At 42.5% G+C, this 22,361-nt stretch overlaps 1 protein-coding gene across 2 annotated transcripts in view; it reads right to left on the bottom strand.

Annotated features, from left to right (window-relative positions):
• The window catches only part of BCO1 (beta-carotene oxygenase 1), a 30,281-nt gene that overhangs the window by 2,062 nt on the left and 5,858 nt on the right, over positions 1-22,361 (bottom strand). The window contains exons 3-10 of one of the 2 annotated variants that reach the window (XM_083751286.1): positions 18,200-18,329; positions 15,759-15,906; positions 13,598-13,745; positions 12,658-12,884; positions 11,003-11,260; positions 5,650-5,755; positions 5,135-5,229; positions 2,329-2,440 (exon numbers count right to left, since the gene is read on the bottom strand). In XM_083751286.1, the coding sequence (XP_083607412.1) occupies positions 2,329-2,440; positions 5,135-5,229; positions 5,650-5,755; positions 11,003-11,260; positions 12,658-12,884; positions 13,598-13,745; positions 15,759-15,906; positions 18,200-18,329 (1,224 nt within the window). Of the gene's footprint in view, positions 1-2,328; positions 2,441-5,134; positions 5,230-5,649; positions 5,756-11,002; positions 11,261-12,657; positions 12,885-13,597; positions 13,746-15,758; positions 15,907-18,199; positions 22,092-22,361 lie in introns of both variants that reach the window. The other variant, XM_083751287.1, reaches the window with a different exon arrangement.

Here is a 22,361-nt window from a genome sequence, read left to right as displayed (position 1 = left end):
TTTAAAAAATAAATCCTATGTATTATTATTGTTGTCCCTTAGCCTAACATATCACAGAGCTGTTATTATGTTGATAAAATGGGAGAAAGCCAAATACATCACCCTGAGCTTCTTGAAAGATGTGCAGGGCACACGTGACAAATAAATGCAATGGGGACAGTTGACAAAGGAAAGTGACATGTGTCAAAAGCCGCAATGTGTGGATGTCAAGATTCCCAATTAAGTCAGCATTACCACAAGTATATAATGGTTCCATGCTTCTTGGAATGGTTTCTCAACATGTGTGCAAATGCTGAGCACTCACTTAAGCAGGAATGTAGCCCGGATTATAAAGACTTGTTTTCAGACTACATTAGCCAACATGCCATGGACTAAGTGAGGCATTGACAAGCCTGCAAAGTTTAAATCCAAAGAGTTGCATCCTGGGACATTATGGTGAAGGGTAGGAAAGAAATTTGAATTAATAATAATAATAATAATAATAATAATAATAATAATAATACTTTATAATATTACTTAGGAGATTTGAACCCATGCAAAGTTAATGGCACACCATATTATTATTATTATTATTATTATTATTATGTGTTACTGTAGTGGTTTTCAAACTCTCTAGTTTCAGGGGCACTTTGTCTGGCAAAGAACCCCTTGCTCGTTCCAGCACATTCCAGGGATTGTTCACCCTGATAAGCTTCCAAGGATCAGTTTTGCTTGAAAACTGAAGTTACTGAAATAGGTAGAGAAACTATTAACTATGACTTATAATCTTGAGCAGGAACTTTTGTTTATTAAACTGGATGTTCTCACATCTCCATCAATACGTCAAAAAGCTCCTATGTTGAGGTTTTGTTGGTTTTCAAACATTTACCATGTAATCAGTTAAATGAATATATAATTAAAAGGCAGATATTGTCAATTAAAATATATTCAATTAGTTAACAGCCTTATTTACTTATAGCATATATTTATGTCTTGCTCCTATCTGCAGTTTTTCCAAAACAGAACTGGCAGAGTGTGATGAAACAACTGCTGTTGTGTTTGCTGAGTCTGCTGTTTAGCTTAGACAAAACAGCCTTAATCTCCAGGACTATTACACAGTTTAAGACGGGGCCCTTTGATGATAAGCCATTCCAATAGGCTGAATGAAAGATCCATTGTACACGCCTCTGTGCCTGTCAAGGCAAAATGTAGCTTTGCTTTGTTCTGAGTTGTGTATTGCCAGTGGATAAGTGAGTTGCATTGTCGAGAAATTTCTACTGGTGATACAAACAAGGTTTAGGGGCTGTTATGGAAGGATGACATCTGCCAATCTAGTGATTAAAAATCCAGTTCTCCATTTGGAGTAGGCACCTTAGTACCTACCCCAGTACCTTAGTAACTGCTCATAAATTCAACACTTCCAATTTGAAAGAATATCAGGTAAATCCATCTGCCTCAGATTCTGGACACTCACTAACTTGCAAGACTGGAAGATAGATTTCCTCTCCTGCTCCTAAGAGTTGGTGGCTACTCATCATGTTGGTTATATACTGCTTCAAGGATCACAGGCAACATGTCTCTGAATACCAGGTCCTATCTGCACTATACCTTAATACAGTTTGTACTTTTGGCATGATGACCAACATATTTTAACAAATAAATCTGACTGGCTCTTCAGTTGGGGTTGTGTTTAGTGGTTTCTTGTTTGGCAGGGGGTTGTTGCTGTTATTGATATATTTTTTTTGTAGCTTTCTTTTTAGATCTTAGGATTTATGTGGAAATTATTTCAGTTTGGTTGTGTACTTTTTGATGTGTTTTATTTATTGTTTATGACCTTTGTTATATTTGTAATTTTTTTTCCCATGTTGTAAGCCGCCTTGAGCATGGTCCTAACTATGAAAAGGCAGCATACCGATAAAATGATGTATGTATGCATTTGTGATTCCAGCAGAATTTGAGCAGTTTCTTCTCCCACAACAAAACCAGAGAGATAGAAAGGGAGAGAGAAAGCTGGCTGTCTAGTCACTGGTTTTGCAGGTTTCTGTAATACTCCCAAAGCCTCCCAAACTTGTTTGACCAGAGACAGCAGCAGGATAATAAATGAGCATCTACATCACAGTAAGGTAAACAAGGCCTGTATTATACTACCTTCAAATCCCTTTTTAAAAACTGTTTGCCTCCATTCCTGGTAAAAGCAGCTTCTTAAAGCCTGTTCTATTTGTGAAAGAAAAAGACTTTAAATAAAAATATTGCTTTTTTGCGACTAATGAAATCCCATTCCCTTTAAAATGGGTCTTAACTTTCGCAAATCTTCACACTTTCCCTCATTAGAACCATGATGTCATTTACCATCATCTTCCTCTTTGGCATTAGGACTAGGAACAAAGATTGGTTCAGCTGGCCAGCAATGTTCTTCCTCCCAGTGAAGTGCCGTCTTTGTCAGAGTGTCAACTTTAACTACCTAGGTGAACAAAGAAGAGGGGAAATGCATTCGTATGATAGAATTCTTCAAATATTTCCTGATTTGCATGCCTCCCCAAAATAAAATTAATCCCCATTCCAACTGCCTGACTCAGTGGGAGGGATGCTGCAGCAAATCCCCATCCCCTTCAACGTGTCCGGGGAGAACTGAGGGAGACACAAGACAGCAACGGCTTATCAGTTAACCTGACTGGAAGCTACTACCATTTTGTTCCTCCTCTCCCAGCTCATGTATTTTGCTCTTTCTTTTCCCCATTTTTATTTTATATTGTGTCTATTAGATTATAAGTCATGATTTTAAACTGTGACCTACCCTGAGCAGAAATTGGATATATACAAGTAGTAAATAAAATTATATAGTTTCTTTAAATATATTTATTATTGTTTTAATATTTCATTGTGAGTCACCTTGAAAAGATTTATATCTAGAAAGGTGAGATTAAAATTATGATTGTAACAAAAAATCAAACAACATACTCACTTAACTTTTCTGTCCAACATTCCTATTTATTTATTTATTTATTTTATTATTATTATTATTATTATTATTATTATTATTATTATGTGTAGAAATATTGCGATTGATTCAGATTCACATTCAAAAGTGAACCTATATAATTTGCACTTCCTGAAGCAATGCATGAACTGAAACATAAGCATCCTTCAAAGTTTGCACTTTTCTGAATTTTGCAATGCAGTTCTCAAGCCAAGTAATGTGTACAAAAATGCACATACTGGGGTAATATGTGCATGAAATTGCATATATTACATACAAAAATGCATTATATTTGGGGAAACGGCTTCCCCAAAATGTGTGTATTATTTTTATTAAGGCAAAATTGCATATAATGTGTCAATTAGATGAAATTTGAACTAAAATGCTGATGAATTTTCATGAGGACTTTAAAAATACACACACTCACAATTGAAAATTGAGTTGGAAATGTGGGAAATTGAATTTAAGATTGGAAAAATGGGAAACTGAGAGAAATGGAAATTGACAGATTTGCCCATCCCTAGATATTATATGTAGACGGAGTACGGCTGCCATATATCTGGATTTTCTCTGACATTACTGGGATTTCAAAGGCAGAACTGATGCTTTGGAGGAATTTCCGAAAGGCAGAACTTTGTCCTGGATCTTAGGCAAGTCAATTGAAAAAATGCATTAAAAAAAATGCTCAACAACTTTGTGGTTTGTCTAAAAAAGCTTAACAATTTTGGGGGTGTCCTGGTTCGTACTTTTTGAAAGATGGCAATCCTAAGATGGAGTCTAGAATACAGGATATGGTCCTGACAAATGGATATTACTTCATGGTTCCACTTCCGTATCTCTGGCTTGATCAATAATTATGGAATGAAAGTCACATTTCATGCAACTTTCCAGAGTTGCCAAAATAACTTGGAAAACCTTTGAACTCTGGGTCAGATTTGCTGCTGAAAAAGGAAGCATAGCTGTCAAGTGTCCCTTATTTGAAGAGACAGTCCCTTATTCCAGCGCTATGTCCCGTTGCTGTCCCTTATTGATGGGTCCCTTAAATGTCCCTTAAATGATGTCCCTTAAATTTCAAAGGAAGCAGCTCCTCTCCCTCCCTCCCTGCTGGCCAGAGAGGAGGGAGGCTCCAACTGTGTTCCTTGGCTATGTTGCTCACCCAATAAGAAGTCTAAGAATGACTGGGGGGTGGAGCTTGCATGCCTTGTGTGTGGCTAGTTAATGCAAGCTGAGGGGGTTTTTGAATGCTGGACGCCATTTTGTTGCACGTGCTGCTGCAAACTTTGCAGTGCAAAGCCAAGCCAGGGAGCCATTTTAAGTTGAGGCTGCATAGGCCTTGTGGTGCATGTGATTCAGATTCTATTCAGTTGAACCTCTGGTTACAAAGTTGGTTGGATAGTGTTCTCAAAGCTACCAGCATGAGTTTGACCAGACTGCAGGAGGACAGGAAGACTGGAGTGCCTGGAACAGGTGAGGCTGCAGGTCCCTTATTTTGGCTGCTGGTCCCTTATTTTCAAATCTGTAAGTTGACAGCTATGAAAGGAAGTTTCTTCTCAGCTCTGTTTTCACCCTATTGTCCTCCTTGACCTTAACTCAGGAAGAAACAACAGCCTTAATTAAGGGTTAACAAAACATGCATGTCAAGCAAATTTAATTCAGGGCCCTTTGGTTGTTGCTAAAGCTGTGATCTATGCATATAATTGTGTTAGGTGGCATCATCAATTATAAGAGAAAGAAAATAGGCCATGGACAATAGAAATGGATGTGATTCAGTGAAGCATCTAAAGCAAGGGTGGAGGACCTGTGGCCTTCCAGATGTTGTTGGACGACAGCTCTCATCATCCCTGACCAATGGCCATGCTTTCTGGGGCTGATGGGAGCTGGACTCCAAAATCTGAAGGGCCACAGGTTCCCCACCTTGAATCTAAAGCACTTCTGTGGAGAACTTGAAAGGAAGGAGATGCCACCTCCTCCTTGGGCAGCTTATTTCTAACACTGCTGTGCTTGTACTTAGCTCCCTGGCCTGCAAATGGCAATCGGAGTATCTTGCAAAGTTGTAGGTCAGAGGAAAGGTAGCCTTAGCTTTAAACAGATTTTGTTTAAATAATAAAGTCAGTTTAATGTTTATTGGCATTGCACAATGACATGTTATAAGAGGAAGTGTGCTTTTAGACAGCATACCTGTGTGGGAACTGGACTCCATTTAACCTCTGTGGCATAGATATATCTGTACTTTTTGCCATTGTAGTCATAATTGATGCGAGGCAGCTCTATTCCTGCAAGGGAAGTAGAACAATTTGTACTCATAAACAACAAGAGGTAAACAGAATCACTGCTGATATACGGGTAAATATATTTAAAGAGACTATAGTACTGAATACAGTAAGACTGACTTCCTGTGTAATCCCTCTGGGAGCTGGTCATGTCTGCAACTGTGATCATATCTGGAGTCAAGTTCCTAGAGCATGGGTATCAACATGGCATCCTCAAAATGTTGTTGGACTCCAACAGCCATTTTCCATGGCATTTGGCCATGCTGGCTGGAACTAATGGAAGGGCACCATGTTAGCTAGCCCTGTCCTATAAGGTCGCTAATCATTTCAATGGGCATTCCACAAGGAAGGTGGTGGAATATTTTCAAGAACAGTCATATTTTATAGAAATTATGAGACTTAGAAGATGCAATGGCCTCTCACCTTCATATAGTAATTCAGGCTGACAGTAGATGCTTCCATCTTTTTCCTTCACCGCAGTTGCAGTGGTGGATGGGAGCTGGACCAAATTCAAGCCTACTTCTGCCTCCTGAAAGACATAGTGCAAAGGGTGCATTTCCAGTGCCAAATGAATACAGAGGAACCAAGGAAGCTTGTAAAATTTGCACTAGGATGTATTTCATAGTATAAAAGAGCTCACAAAATTATGAATTGGGATGAGAAGCAACTTGGCTGCAACGAGGCCAGTTTCAAACACAGAGATGGGTTATTTTTTAGTAAACCCAATGAGAACTGAGCATGCACAGTAACCATGGAATGCTGAGTGTCACCTGAAAAAGAGAATATAAACTGACCTGAACCCTACACTCATCATCTGAACCCCTTCTTCATGTGCCCCCTCCCCAAGAGAGTGGCAACACAAGAAAGGGCCTTTTCTGCAGTGGCTCCCCATTTGTGGAATGCTCTCCCCAGGGAGGCTTGCCTGGCACCATTATCATATATCTTTAGGTGCCAGGCAAAACCTTTCCTCTATAACCAGACCTTTGGCCTTTAACTATTTAAGTGGGTGGGATATTTTTAATGCAATTCTCTTTCCTTTTTGGTTTTAATGTACCTATGTGGGGTTTATTATCTGGTTGGTTGTAAGTTGCTTTGGGTTGTCCTAGGCAAGATAAGTGACTTAATAATAATAATAATAATAATAATAATAATAATAATAATAATTGTAATGATGATGAAATTGGGTCTGGGATGGAGATGGAATGGCTTGCTGGAGGGAGGGCCCTGGCTGGCTAGACAGCACTCTGAACAGGAGCATACTTATTGAGAGATGATAATACATCAAGACAGTGTGCTGCAGGATCCACTCGCCATAGTATAAAAGATTTGAAGGCATTGAGATTTGCTATGCAGATTTTTAAGGGAAAATACTAAAAACAGTTCACTTTGGCCACCCCCCCCCCGCCCCATGCCTTTCATTCTTTACAGATCAGGAAGGAAGAAAAATATTGAGGGCAACAACTGATGCAATCTCAGTTATTAGTACAGAGCTGTGTTTTCATAGCATTAGTATAGCCCTGTTTCAAAGGCGTAGCAAGGAACACTGTCTCAGCCATTCCACAGTGCGGCAGGCCTAAACTTGTCAGACAGGTTGATGGGCAGAATGAGTTGTCCCTACAAAACAACAATGTAATAAAGACAAGGCAGTTCCAGGACTGCTTCAGATGTGATGGGATTCTTGACACAGGTACCACTTCCCTGTTGGAAATCATGTTTATGTCACATGAGAGCTGGCAGTTAAGACTGTGAACTGGGAAGTCCCCAGGGCAAACCTTACTGCAGCTGTGAACTCACTTGGTGACCTCAGTGGTACCATGGGAGGTGGAAGGGAGAAGTCCAGGGCTCCACTCAGTAGAAAGAGCACGAGGGTCCCAAAACCCAGCTTGGGTGGCTTCGTACATTTTAAACAAAGCAGAATAGAAACATAGAAAGCTGTCTTATATGATGTCAGGCCCATCTAGACATCTAAACTGGCAGTGCCTCAGAAAGGGGACATTCCCAACACTGCCTGAAGATTCTTGGGATTGACCTGGAACTTTCTGCATGCAAGGCAGATGCTGTATCAACATCTAAAGTGGGGTAGCAATAAGGCCATTAAACCCTGAGTCTAAAATTACCAAACTGCACCATCATCTCTTATATCCCTCCATCTACAATTTTATAATAATGCTGGTTGACCTTACAGGGGTGTTTTGAAAGCTACGTTACATAGTATTTCGGAGCTCTGCAGTTGGGTCTTGGGAGCTCCACAAAAGAACTCGCAGGGGCCTGGGTATGGCCTGAGGACTACAGGTTTGCCACTCCTGGTCTAAATCTTTGTCCTCCCACTTCAGCCCTAATCTGACTCCTCCTCTTGCTTGAAAGAGGAAGTGCTGTAGCTCAGGAGTAAGGCATCAGCTTTGTGTGCAGAAGGTCCCAGGTTCAATCCTTGACATCTCCTGGTAGGCTGGAACATCCCCCATCTGAAATCCTGGAGAGATACTGTCAGCCAGTGTAGACAGAACTGAGCTAGATGGTTCAATGGCCTGATTTATACCGAATAGGACAGCTTCCTATGTTCTGATGAAATTGGTACTAGCTGCTTAGAGGAAAATGTACAAGTTTGTGTACAGCTTCAGTGGGAGGGGATTTAATACAGGAAACCAGCTCAGAGGCAAAGGGTTAGACTTCTCTACTCCCACCTCAATCCAATTAACCCCTGCCTCCAGATACTTTTTAAGAAACACAAAATTGCAGGGCATTCCGGTCTTTCAACCGCCACGCAACATGCAGTTTGATCCTGGCGATAATAAATGCTGATAAATTTTGGTGAAGTGTTTTGCACTCCCTCAAGTACTATAATAAATGCTATGTAGTATTACACCATCGGCATTTATTTTGCTATTCAGATGCACAGGTACATGTAATAGATGTTGCAGTCGCCCTTGGTTGCCACAGCCCACTGAGGTTCCCCAGCGCATATACATGCAGCTAAACAGACACATGTGCATTTGTTATGCACAATCCACTCCCATGCCGGTGCCCCACTCGCCACTCTTCAGAAACATGAAGAAATACATTTCAAGTTACCTTAGAATTAACCAAAATGTGATCTTATTCCCTCTCCTCATTCTTATACAAATGGGATCTGATTCTGAATAAACAATTTAGAAATAATGGGCAGTTTTTTCATTAACACACCTCACATTGCATTCACTTAAACTCATGTTTTTAAAAATAAATCTGTTTTCTGGTGTATTTAGTTGCAGTGTGCAATGCAGCCGGGTGACCTCTCAGAAAATGTAAATCCCAAGCAAAGTAGAGAAGGGTCACATCCATACTATAACATTGAAAGCACATGGCTTGCCCCAAAGAAACGTGGGAACTGTAGTCTACGCCTCATGGAGCTACAATTTCCAGCATTTTTAACAAACTACAGTTGTCAGGATTGGGGGGAAGAATAATGTGCTTTAAATGTATGGTATGGATGTGACCTTGAAAGAAAATGTGGCACAATGGACCAGCCCTGTTAAACAGGGTAAGGCAGATGCCTCAGGTAGTGGATGCTGAGTGGTGGAGGAAAGTGGCAACAGATGCCATCTATCCTTCCAGAGGCCCCTCCTTCCAGTCTTCTGCCTCCATTGGAGGACGGAGCTATGTGGGTCACATTTTGCACCTTCTCAACTAGGCTGCTGCCCTTAAGCACTGTGGCGGACATTGTCCCATTGCTAATGTTGGAGTAAGGTTGAACTACCATTCCGGTCAGCTTCTGAACCTGCAATGATGTTCATTGATGACTGTTGTCCATTGGGACTGGTAGATCAACAGGCAAGGAAGCCAGGAGTAGGTGGAGCCAGAGCCAATGAAAGGCGGAGCCAACTCTCCTCTCTGCTGAATTCTACAAGGGGCACCTCAGAGTAAGCTGCCAGGAAGTGCTGCCCACTGGACAGTGCAGAAGTAAGAAGGCAGGCATATAGGGGTTGGTTGAGGGTAGTCTGAAATTAGAAGGTCAATGTCCCATTAACCTCAATGGATCCGTCTCCAGTGATGGTGAGGCACACTCTTCCCTTCTTGATCCACCCCTCCCTGCACCTGCAGTTCACTTTTTAAAAACGGTTCATGCAGTTATGAATGTCATGGATAGTATGAAACAAAAAAATTCCTTCCAGTAGCACCTTAAAGACCAACTAAGTTAGTTCTTGGTATGAGCTTTCGTGTGCATGCACACTTCTTCAGATACCATGCACACGAAAGCTCATACCAAGAACTAACTTAGTTGGTCTTTAAGGTGCTACTGGAAGGAATTTTTTTGTTTTGACTATGGCAGACCAACACGGCTACCTATCTGTAACTGGAACTATGGCTAGTATGTTCCTAGTTTGGTGCTTATGGTGTTGAGACCTGGGAAGTGGGACCTGGGGCAGGAGGGAGTGGGAAAGAGTGGAGTTAGGATTTTGTGGGAGAAAAAGCCAGGCAAGAGAGACTGCATGGGGAAAGGATATTCTCCCAAGTGTGGGAGATGGGTGTGTGGATATATGTGTGATTTCCGCATGGATCAGCCGAAACATTGGCTGCCAGAATTATACAAACACGTTGCACAGTAGATGTAAATAATGCAATGAATTAATTTCATTATTTGGCTTACCTGGGTTGTGCCCAGGTCATTCAGAAGGCAACATGCTTCTGACAATGTTTTCTTTTGGCTGACCCAGAAAACAAGCCAGGTCAGCTGGAGATTGTGGAAGGAAATGCATACCGTCTCAATGATTCACCCACAGAGCCCAGGTCTCAAAGCCAGCCCAATATATTTTGTTGCCTGAGGAAAGGACAGTATGGTCCACACATGCACCCATTCCACATATAGCAGTGAATCCTATTTCAGTATTAGCAACCGGGCACTGCTCTGCCCTGGAGGGAGATACGCAGGGTGGAGGGCAAGCTTTGTGATGCACAGCTCTCTTCTCCAACAGAAGGGTATAGTCAGGGAGCTCAGGAGGAATAACTGAGGACCACCAACTGCCTCCCAGCATATGCTGCCTGAGATAGTCACCTCACTCTGACTAATGGTTGGCCTGGCCCTGCCAGGTCTTAACTACCAATGATGTGGGGAGGAAGTGTAATGTAAGCATTATCAACTATATCAGGCATGCTGCCCCTTTAAGAGACATAGCTATGGCCCGGAGCCCAGCTCCTAGAGAGCTGATTCAGAGGTGTGGCCTGGCTGGAGAAGTTTGTCGCTACTCTTTCCAGTGCCCCAGGCCTCATCAGAATTTTTTGTGTGTGTGCTACCATTAATTCAGCTTATAGAGAGTTTCCATGTAAGCAGCAGAAGACATTGGAGGGAGCACCAGAAAGTTTTATATAAGACTGTTCCTGGGGAAACATAACATTCTAGAAGAGCAATCTAAGGTTGCATCCAGATAACCTGTTTATTGAGCATTCATCCTGATTTCTTTGCAGAGGTTAGATGATGTGTCAAGCAAAGATGCATTTTGCCGTCACTTTGCTTATTGTAAAATGTGAATTTGTTGTGTAAGAACTCCAAAACAACTTTGATTTTGCAATCTGAATTTCACTGTATGCGATTGAATCCCATCCCAAAGTAGCAATAGTCTGGAAATGTCCCTACTCAAACGATTCAACATGTAAGTTTGCATTTTGCAACATGTAAGTTTGCAACATGTAAGTTTGCATTGCATTGCCTTGACAAAACTTGCCCTCTCTGTTCTTATGCTTGTAGATACTGTGTTCACCATTGCTATGTGAATCAGAACCAAAAGATACAGTTTAGAATTACCTTGTCATATTGCAGAGGAATCACAAATCGCTTGCAGGTTGGTATAGAATTGAGTTTGGTGTTGTTTTCAAAGTTATCATCCAGGTTTTTTAAATAAAACATCTGGTACAAGCTATTGTCTTTATAGGAGATGATGTCGAAAACCACATGGTCCTCCTCCTCGTAAGCATTCACGTGGTGAAAGAGGACCATGGCATCTGTGTAAAACTTGGCAGAAACAGGTTTCTTGGTCCTTTTGTCAATAAGGTGGATCCAGGTCTACAAAATGGCAACACAACCTCTGGTTAAGAATGTTGCTGTCATAAAGATGGAAATTACATTACTCAATCAAACTGAATAATTCTGTATTTTCATTTTAGATACTTTGTTTTAAAAACTGTATATGGGTTGTATTTTATTTTATGTTGTCTGCTTTTCTAACCCAACCTGGGACTGCTGTTTGAAAGGCAGCATATAAATCTCAATTGTTATTTATTTATTTATTACATTTATATTCCATCTTTCCTCCAAGAAGCTGAAGATGTGTATATTGTTCTCCCCTCCCTGTACTCACATTGTAGGGTAGGCTAGGCTGACAGACTGTGACAGGCCCAAGGTCATCCAATGAGCTCAATGGCCAAGTCAGAGTTTTAACCCATGAAGAATAATGCCAGATTAAAGGGAGGAGTGGAATACGAGCTGACATTTTAATGCCAATGACACCAAGTCTTCGCTGGGGCTGATTGGAACTACAGTTAGGGATGGATGAAAGTGTCCATTTCAGCTTACCTCAACTCCTCTTTGTTCCAGTCTTAAATTCACTTCTCTGCATGTCCTCAGCGGCTTGTAATTTTTATTTTAATCCTTGTGAAAACTCATCAGCATATCTGATTTTTCTGGTAATATACACATTTTTGAATGCAGTTCTGAACATATATAATTTTTTTTTTTTTTGCTATTTTATTAAAATTTGCATTTTAAATTGCACACTTTCTTGCAAATATATGCATTTTTTAAAAAAAACATTACTGGGTTGGAGAACCGCATTGCAAAATTCATAGATATGTGCATTTTGAAGGTTAATTGTGTTTCAGTTCATATATTGGTTTGCAGAGTGCAAATTAGCTGGCTTCCCATTAAAATGCAAACAGAATCAAATCTCTTCTCCATCCTAAATTGTGGTCTAAAACATCTGAAGAACATCAGGTGAGGAAAGGCTGTTTTAGTCAGTGTTGGGCTTTTTATGTTGTTACTGGCTCTGAATATATAATTTTTGAAATAAAATAATGGAATCCAATGCAAGGAAATAAACTTCCAAATGTTAGTTAGACAACATGCAGATGTGACCACCTTATACTGCAGAGGTGACAGCCAAGACTGCGTGAATGTTCTTCCAGGGGTTTATTGATTTCCGAGTCATCACATCAAGAAAACTCACATAAGTAAACAGCCTGCCAATGGTTGCTTAGACATGTTCTCAGGAAAATATGGGCTTTGGCACCTGCAATTTAATGTGAGGTGCGGCATTCCAAAAGAAATGTCCATGCTAATAACAAATAATATGTTGGATGGAGTAAGGGAGCTGTATAAAACTAATAGGCAGTTACAGAAAATTCACTCCTGCTGTACTCAGCAAGAAAGGAGGGGTGGGGGAAAGGTATATATATACTGTATACCTTGTCATCCTTATGGAACACGAGGCAAGAGGCCCAGTTCACCCCTCTGATGTAGGCTGTTGCCATCTTGAGTATATCCAGTTTGAAGGGCTGCTCTATAAAGAGGATGTAATTTTCCGAAAGGCCGAAGCTGTGGTAATAGCTTGGGTGGAGCAGGGAGCGAGAGGGGATGGAACACATGACTTCCAGGTGTTTCAAGCAAGACTTCTTTTTCCTCTTTTCGCTTGCTAAATAAATAAAAGAACACATACACTGAGGGCTGTCAACATTTTGGGGCCTGTGAGCTCTTCTGCAAACCAGAGAACTGCCACACCAGTTCTTCCCTTACAACCATACCCCCTGCCATAATGAGACTTGAATAATTCTTTCTATCAGCTATAGAAGTTTTCTTTCAAGCATGAATTTAGGAGGGGAGGGGGCAAGGAAAACAACCCTTTAGTAGGGAAGGAACAAATCTGTCAATTTCGGTTTCTCTCAGTTTCTTATCCTCCCCCCCATCTTAAGTTCAATTTTGTATGTATTTTTATGCATACTTGATCAAGCACATGCATTTTTGTACACATAACAGCTGCAGAACTGCACTGCAAAATTCAATAAAGTGTGAATTCTTAAGGATGGCTCAGTTTGAGAAGTGCACATTAGGTAGTTTCCCATTAAAATGCAGATTCAGATTCATCCTTCATCCCCTACACACACCCACACACACACCCTGCTCACCCACACGTGGTCATTTTTTTTATTCATAGACCACCTACCCATACAACATGTTTGTTCCCTTGTTATGATCCTGGTTAAAATGCCCCCCCAAGCTGCTATTTCTGTTAGGAGAGGAAGCGCCCCTCATGTTCTCCAAGCACAACATGTTGTACAAATCCACCTGATCCTGCTTTATTTCACATTAATAAGGAGCTCAGAGATGCCAGCTCCTTGTGCCTCTTACCTGGTGCTGAAGAAGGGATCTTAAAGATAACATATTTTGTCTTCCCCTTATCCACAATGGAGGTACCCATATTGAGAACATTTCCAGCACTGTCATAATGGGGATGGGATGTTGACAGATTGATGGCCACGTACTTGGTGTAGTCAACCTACCGCAGGATAGCAAAAGAAGACAGAAGGATGATGGGATGTGTTGATGATCATAATTCACATCCCAGAAAGTGCTGGTACCTTTGCTAAGGAATCTGTTCAGGGGAGGCTGGTCCATTAGGGCAAATCCCCATCAGACTCACATCTACCCGCATGCAACCCCCACCTGCCTCCCTTCCTACTTAACTAACAGTTCAGAGGGTGGCACTGGCTGCTGCCTTCCTCTTCCTTAGCCTCAGTGTTGCCCTTGTAGAACTCAGGAGGAAAATATTAACTCTAACATTGGCTTTGGCTCCACCTACTGTTTGCCTCCTTGCTTTCTGTCCTACCAGTCCTAATGAGAACCAGCCTGCACTGAACCTACAGCTACCCTTGCCAAGGATTCTGTTGGGCAATTCACCAGGAAGAGCAAAGACTAAAACAATGGTATTTAACATGTGGCCTTTAGCTTAATTTCATGCAAGAGGAAAGGATGGGGGGAAAGGTGGGATGGGTGGGGAGAGAGAAGGAATGGCTCATCCAATCTGGGCTCTGGCCTCATCCAGTGCTAGCTATAGCACCAGACATTTGGCCCCCAAGGGAATGCAGAAGAGATAAGGTTGCCCACCCCAGACTAAAGCAACTCAGAATTATACTTCATTCAGATCCTGCAAGTTTAAGAGTACTAGAATTGAAGGGACTTTAAAAGATTAAAATGGCAGTGGGCCACAAGAGTTCCGTCCAGACCGTCACTATTTTGGTGCATGTGTTTCAGTCACAAACTGGCAACAAACTCACTATTGTAAAGATGAACTTTTTGCAGCAATGAAAGGGATAGAAAAGTGCCCTGGAAAGTGTGGGGCATCATAAAACATGCCCACAAATGAATCAAGATGGATGCTCCTTAAACAAGCCATCTGGCAGTGACCACTGGTGGCTGCATGACTGAATTATAGGATGGATATAATTATCCAAAGTATAATTCATGCAAAAAGATATGCAAAAAGATCCACTGTGATAGGATCCACTAAACCTAATTACACCTGACAGATTCATCTGCATTGGCCAAGCTTGTAAGATTTATGAGGACAATTAAGTATGATGATAATCAATGTCGGGACTCAGTGGCAGAGCTGAATCATGTTTGCTAGCTCCAGTCCTGACATCGATGCATTGAACAGCTCTTGTACACAGAGCATATGGACACACAGTTTGGAGATGACTGGCTCTGTGTAGAAGAGAAAATCCATATGTAGGGATCAAGGGTCTGACCAGGAGGTGGCATTCCCCCCCCCCCAGGTTTAGTTGTCTTCCAAGTGCTATAATGAGACATGAATAAAGAAATGTTGAGAAAGGATCCAGTCCTGGGAATTAAGTCCCACTGAAACTGTGGTTGGCCTTACTTCTCAGCAAACACGTATAGGATTGCACTGAATGGTACACTGGAAGCAGGGGTGGGCAGAAGGTAGATGTCTGGGTGATTTGCAAGGGTTTCAAACTCTCAATTTGTCTAACAACAGCAACAGCTAAAAAGTATTTCCCCCTCCTAATTTAGGTGGATGAAAAGGCATGCTTGGAATAAAGCCTGAAGTGGATTTTTGTGTGAAAGGACTTGGGAGCTTGGTTCTGGAAGGAGCTTGTGTTGAGAGACACCCGCTTCCTTTCTTTTGCCTGTTCTCAGATTGGTTTAACAATTGATCCCTCTTCCTAGGGAATTCTGAAAACTATAGCTTTGTGAAGGGAATAGGGTTCTCCTAACAACTATCAGTAGCCTTAACAAACTACAGTTCCCAGGATTCTTTTGCGGAGGCCATGATTGTGGTACAATAGTGCAGATGTGGCCCAGCACAGTGGGATCCCCTACACAAGTTCCTTTGGAATTAGGTTTACAACTATGCCCTCTATATCTGTCAAATCATCTCCTTGCAGCAAAGTGGTTTATCATTTGAGGTGCATTTTTACCAACTCCACCATTGCTCTCATTTGCTGGCCTTTTGCCTTATGGGGTCTACTCGTAAGACACCAATGCTTACCTTCTCCAAGGTCTCCAGAGTCCGAGGATTGATTTTCCTAATGAAATTAACCTCACTTGTAGCATAGTAATCGTCACCATTTCTCATTATGTTGATGAGACAGTTGTCTGTGAACTCAGGTATTGTGTGGGATAAATAACAGAAAGCCCTGTGGACAAGGGGAGGGAGGGGAAATTGCATCACAGTGATAATCTTTCCTATCAGCTTCACCAGGATACATCTTTAAATGCTAAGAAAATGTGAAAAACTGGTGTGGTGCATATGCATGCACATTATTTGGTTAGACAATGTGTGTTAATCTGCAGCTGAACTTGTAAATATACCACATTCAATAGGATGGTACTTCAGGCAGCAACTAAATTCTACCTATGGCTCCAGCCTGGTGCTGCTCAGATGTTTTGGACTATGATTCCCATCAGCCCAAGCCACCAAGGCAGGGATGGTGCAGTTGTTTGTCCAAATCATCTTGAAGACACCAGGTTGGGGGAAGACGCCTGTGATAGGTCATTCACACATGCAAGGAACCACTTGTACAATACTCAAAGGATGGTGTGTGAATTCGGCCTATATTTTATTTATCGGACAATTTTTACACTAAAAAGTGTCAAATCGACTTGATAAACTAAAATACAACACACAGAAACAAAATAAGGCCAGAAAAATTGAGAAACACTGGCAATGTAATATACATAAGATGCTAATCCAAGGACCAAGGAGACCACTATAGGAGGCAACATGAATTAACCAAAGGCCTGGGTAAACAGAGAGGGCTTAGCCTGGCACCTAAAAACTGACAAAGATGGCACCAGGTGTGTTGAGCTAAGAACGGCATTCAGTAGATACTCTTGTGTGTCCTGTCTGTCATGTTGCTAGTATCTACTAAATTTTTGAAATTCTGAATAATGGACTGTTGGGTAGCGAGGATGTCACATTCCTCTACTAACATCAGCAAAATGCATGTTGGAAAGCACCCAGGTATCTTTGTAATGCTGAAACATAAACACACATTTCCCAGCTTAAGTAGTGACCCTTGGTATCAAGAATGAGGAGCCGCTGGCTTTCCAGGTGCTTTGAACTACAACTCCCATCCTTGGCCATTGCCATGATGGCTAGAGCTGATGGGAGTTGGATTCCAAAATCATCTGGAGGGCCATACATTCCCCACTCTATATGTTACATGTAATTGTAATCAAAAATAGGGGAGGGGTCAGGAACTTCTGGCTCAAGGGTTCTATGTGGCCCAAAGGGCCTCCCCCTCTAACTCACAGCCACTTCCCAGGCCTACTTCCTCTCCTCCATCTGCCTCTCCTCCTAGGCCCCCTTTTCCTTGCTGTTGAACTGTTTCCCTCGGATCAGCACAAGTGGAATAGCAGAGAGGGGAGGTGTAGACTCAGCTGATTGGTGGCAAATAGTATTTGTATCTCACAGGTATGCAGAGCTTGCATTACAATTTAATCATTGTGACCTGGGCAAAATTCCATACATACATACCCTCCGATTTATGCCAATGTTGGGTTTGCAAGTGATATGGTTATGTTAATTTGACTAAACAAATTCCTGCATTTGTTATGTATGCAGAGGGAGGTGGAGACCTCTGAGTCAATGAAGGTGGGAGAGGAATCCTGTTCTCACGTAGGTATTTTTAAGGTGGCTTGACAACAAATTTCTTCGTTAAACCTATAGCTAGAAGTTAATAGCCCATAACGGTTCATTGTGGTTCACTGTCAACTGAAGGGGCAGGTGTCTGTGTCCATATGAAAAACAGCGCTTCGTAAGGAGGCATTATATTCATAAGTAAGTAGAATAGGGAGAGTAGGGACGAGTGTGCCAACGCTGTGCCGCAACCGTGGCCTGGTTCACATGTAATGCTAAGCCATGGTTAATGGTAAACTTCTTAAATAAAGAACAGTTTTACGTAATGCTAAGCAATAGTTTAATAAACCATAGTTTAGCATTAGGTGCAAACCAGGCTAGTGTCAACTTCCATGAGTTGTGAAGTTGACCATCTGCAGCTTGCTGTAGCTCAGTGGCAGGGCACCTGCTTTGCAATGAAGAAGGTCCCAGGATCCATCCCCGGCATCTCCAGGTAGGCCTGGGAAAGACTCTTTGCCTAAAACCCTGAAGAGCTGTGGCCAATCAGTGTAGATAATACTGACCTAGAGGGACCAATGGTCTGTCTCAGTAAGGCAGCTTCTTGTCTTCCTATGAGCGTAGAAAATCAGGGTTCTATATTGTGTGGGGCGTTTCCTTGAGTGCAGGAGGCTCTGTGCTGCAGATGGTTGCCCTCCCACTCCTGCAAGGTAATGGGGATGGTGACAAGGGGGTGGGCAGATGGCAACCCTGGTTCCTTCTGAAGGACCTGAGAGAAGGGGCACTGAGGAGCTAGGCCTCAAAGGGAAGCAGGGAAGAGCATCACATTGTGTATAGAAAGACTTGCTTACTTGGCAAATATATTTTTACATGGATCTGGATAAGCCATCGTTCCAAATTCTGACACCACGATTCTGTTTGCCTCAATATTGCAATTGTATGTGTCGCTGCGGAGGTATTTACTTCGATAGAAAACTTCACCTGATAAGAAAAGAAAAAGCTTTATATGAACACATAATCCCACACATAGATTGATAAATATGGTTCCAATTTCCCACTCATTATGCAAACTGAATTTGATACTTTTGTATAAAAGGCACACCTTAGTTTGACCTCAGCAGACATAGTTCTAAGCATGATTTTGGGACCACATATTAAGGACAGGAGAAGAACCCTGTTGGGTCAGGCTAAAGGGCTGTCGAATTCAGCATCCTGTCCTCACAGTGGCCAACCAGGTGCCTATGGGAAGCCTGCAAACAGCGCTTGAGCTTGTGGTAGGGGAGAGATTCAATGCACATCACATTTAAAGGTGAGTCAGATGTTGTTGGACTCCAGCTCCCATCAACCCCAGCCAGTGGGGCTAATAGGAATTGCAGTCCAACAACATCTGGAAGGCATCACATAGGCTATCCCAAATATTTACCATGAAAAATACAAAACAAATCTCATGATGCAGGACAAGGGTTAGAATCATAGAATTGGAGAGGTGGAAGGGACCCTGAGAATCATCTAGTCCAGCCTCCTGCAATTACAGGATATGCAAATGTCCCATATGGGGATTGAGCCTGCAACCTTAGCATCAGCACCATTGCATGTCAAGGCCCTGAGTCCTCCTCCATTTGTTGAATAATAAAACACACGGCCACCAGTATTTCAGGTAAATGGGATAATTAAGGCCACAACTTTATTGGTTACAGAATACGAGTGGTATTGGCTTAGGCACTGGAATTGAACCAACTATATCTGACTCCTGCCCGCCATGCAGGTAGTCTAGGAAGGGTCAACCACCAGTAGGAGAAGCCATGTTGATATACATCAACTGAGAGCTCACCCAGGGTCCCCGATAGGGTCGTGGCATGGCCCTAGCTCATACCCAGGCTTCGGACAAGATCCACACACCCCAGATCCCTTTAACGGAATACTCTTAAAGAGGAGGGACAGGTAAACCAGGTTTTACCAATGCTTAACCGCAAGTTGCACGCGAAGGCAACCGGCTGCTTCAGCACCCAAAAGAGGCAGAAACAAAGAAAACTACCGCTTGTTTACACAGTGAAGTGGGAAGCTAAGGCAAGCAGAATGGGAGCAGCGGCAGAGATCCGACGAAAGAGGAGGTAAGAAGGGAGAACCCTCTGACCGCGCAGCTGTTTAAATAATGCAAGCCACGCCCCCTGGCCGGCCAGATTGGTCGGCTGGGGGGCGTGATGCAGCCAGGACTCCCTGTGACATGGCGGCATCACCACGCCCCCCACTGTACACGGGGAGAGTGTGTGGCTTGCCTGCAACACCGCCCCCCTGGGAAGCGAAGCGGCCTACTCTAACCGACCGAGCTATCCAGGTTGTGTAAGAAGGTACTGGGTCTAGAAAAGGTTAGAAGCTTTTATAATCAAAGCACACAAAGGCATTTGTTTCAGAACAAGGAAGAAAACCCATAACAATTCCAGATCTGCTGGGCCTGCCAATGACCCTGATTAGAAAAATCAAACTTTACTTCACTTCACTGGTTGCATTGTAAAAATGCAAATTGTGGAAACACGTTTACAAACTAAAGAAAACACCAGAATAAGAATATGATAACAGTGAAATCCCAAATAAATACAGCATCTACTGTCCTGGAAACACACAAACTCTTCAAGTTTGTGTTGTGTTAAACAGAAAGCACAGAGTGGTTACTTTTCAGGTGTTCAGAATTGTGGCAAAATTCAGACCAGAAGTAATTGGGAAGGCAGAGAAAAGGATCATGTGAACTATTTGCTCCTGACCAAGCCAAGGTCACTTTGTTTTGGCTGCTGCTACTCCCTGTATTGGGGTCATTCATTACTATATAATGAATAGGCTGAAGAGTGAAACCTGTTTCACAAGTGGCCTACTTTCGTGCTTGGCTTCAGAAGCTAAAAAAAAACTGCAGAAGGGCAGACTTAAGTCACTGAAAACTAGGCTAATGTAGCATGTTGCCCTTTTACCCTTGGGAAACCCATCAGATCTTGTGTGCATCACCATAAAGGTGAATCTTATAGATTTTTTATGGGCAGCCTGGCATCCCCTGGTGCTACACCCAGCCTCCATAAAGAGGCTTCTACTTCATGGTTTGAAGCAGGAAGGAAAGAAATCACCAGTGCAGACCTGCTTCCCTGGACAGGTCTGTTGATCATGGAGCAGAGTTAAGACCTCAGCAACTGGGTTCAAAAGCTCAGAGAAAATGACTTTAACCATCTTCTCCAACCTGGTGCCCTCCGGATGTTTTGGACTACAATTCCAAATTGCCTAAGCCAGCATGGCCCAAGGTCAAGGATGATGGGCAGCTGAAGAGCTGTACAAGACTGGGAAATTCATGACCCTCCCATCACCCCTTGGCCATGCTGGCTGGAGCTGATGGGACAGGGGTCCCACAACATCTGGAAGGACAAAGGTTCCACATCCCTGTTTAAAATAATTCACTGACTTTCAACTTAAAAGGCAAGAGCAGAGAAAACGCTGTGCCTCTTAACATGTGTGGAGTACTTTCTCTTTATGACGCAGAAGTGAAAGTCACTAAGTACCTTTCCACCATCACATGTACAGTTCGGAAGCTATCTTATTCCAGGTCAGAATATTTGTCCTCTAGCCGAGCAGGCAATTCCATAGGCCAGACTTTGCCAACCTGGAGACTTTCAGGTGTTTTGGACTATAACTCCTATCATCTCTGGTAGCTGGTAGCATCTCTCTAGGGTCTCAAGAAGAGGTCTTGCCCATCACTTGCTAGCTGAGCAAATATCTGAAGATGACAGGGATCGGATCTGGGACCTTCTGCACTCAAACAAGCTGTTCTTCCACTGGGTTGCAGTTCCTCCTTTAAACTGCACCAGGGTGTAAGGAAACAGGATCTAAGTCATGAGCCCAAACAGTGCTAGATATTTAGAATGTATGCAAAAGAAAGGGAGTGCCTGGCGTTTTCTGGTCCATGGGGTCACAAAGAGTCGGACACGACTAAACAACTAAACAACAACAACAACAAAGAAAGGGAGATTGCCATCACTGGAAGTTGAAGTTGAGAAGCTTTTTCTTTGGATTAGATCTCAGCTTTCCCCCTAAACTAGCATTCGCTGTCCAACAGTGCCTCTGGGAAACACCCATGCAGAGCTTGACAGAGATAGCCATGACCTGTTGCCCAGAAAAGCTTTAGCACATTAATTATGGCATGTCTCTGGCATCACAAATGACTAATGCATTTATTGTGGCATAAGACACCTTGCTGCTCATCTCCTGTGGTGTGTCTCCATCCTGTGGTAACTGGAGGTAAAATCTGCCTTTTGAGCACTCACTTTCCATTCAGGTGCATTGCACATTTGTGTGCAGAAGGGCTCAGTGGCAGAGTATAAGCCCAGGCTTCCTCATCCTCGGCCCTCCAGATGTTTTGAGACTACAATTCCCATCATCCCTGACCACTGGTCCCGCTAGCTAGAGATCATGGGAGTTGTAAGCCAAAAACAGAGCCGAGGTTGAGGAAGCCTGGTATAAGCTTTGCATGCAATGTCCCAGGTTCAATCCCCGACATCTCCAGGTCTGTCTCCTGCCTAGAATCCTGGAGAGCCCTTGTCTGTCAGTGCAGACAATACTGAGGTAGATGGACTAATGGTATGATTCAATAGAAGGCAGTTTCCTATGTTCCTCTTCAGCTTGACTATTAGCCGGTGGTGGGGAAGAAGGGGGCTCTATCCAACATCTGACTGGACTTCGTTTTTGCAAAATCACTCAGTGGCACTCTGCCTATTTATTTAGGAATAACAAAGATATTGTATTATACAGCAGGCTATGTTTTGTTAAAACTGGCATTAAGTGTTTTTGTTGCTGAACTTGTATTTTGTGATATGGTGCAGAAATCTGGGATAACCCTAGTAGAGAGGAATTCGGTATAACCAAAAATAAGTTATGGTGTACACTAGTTGTAGTCCCACATTGTACACCTGAGACATTGTTCAGAATGGAAGTTGGCCTTCCTTCTTTAAAAGCACATGTTCATAAACCCGCAAGTTATAT

Source organism: Podarcis gaigeae (assembly GCF_964106915.1).
Source record: "Podarcis gaigeae genome assembly, chromosome: 8".
In the NCBI taxonomy this organism is placed as follows: domain Eukaryota; kingdom Metazoa; phylum Chordata; class Lepidosauria; order Squamata; family Lacertidae; genus Podarcis; species Podarcis gaigeae.
This window is presented reverse-complemented; position numbering and strand designations above follow the sequence as displayed.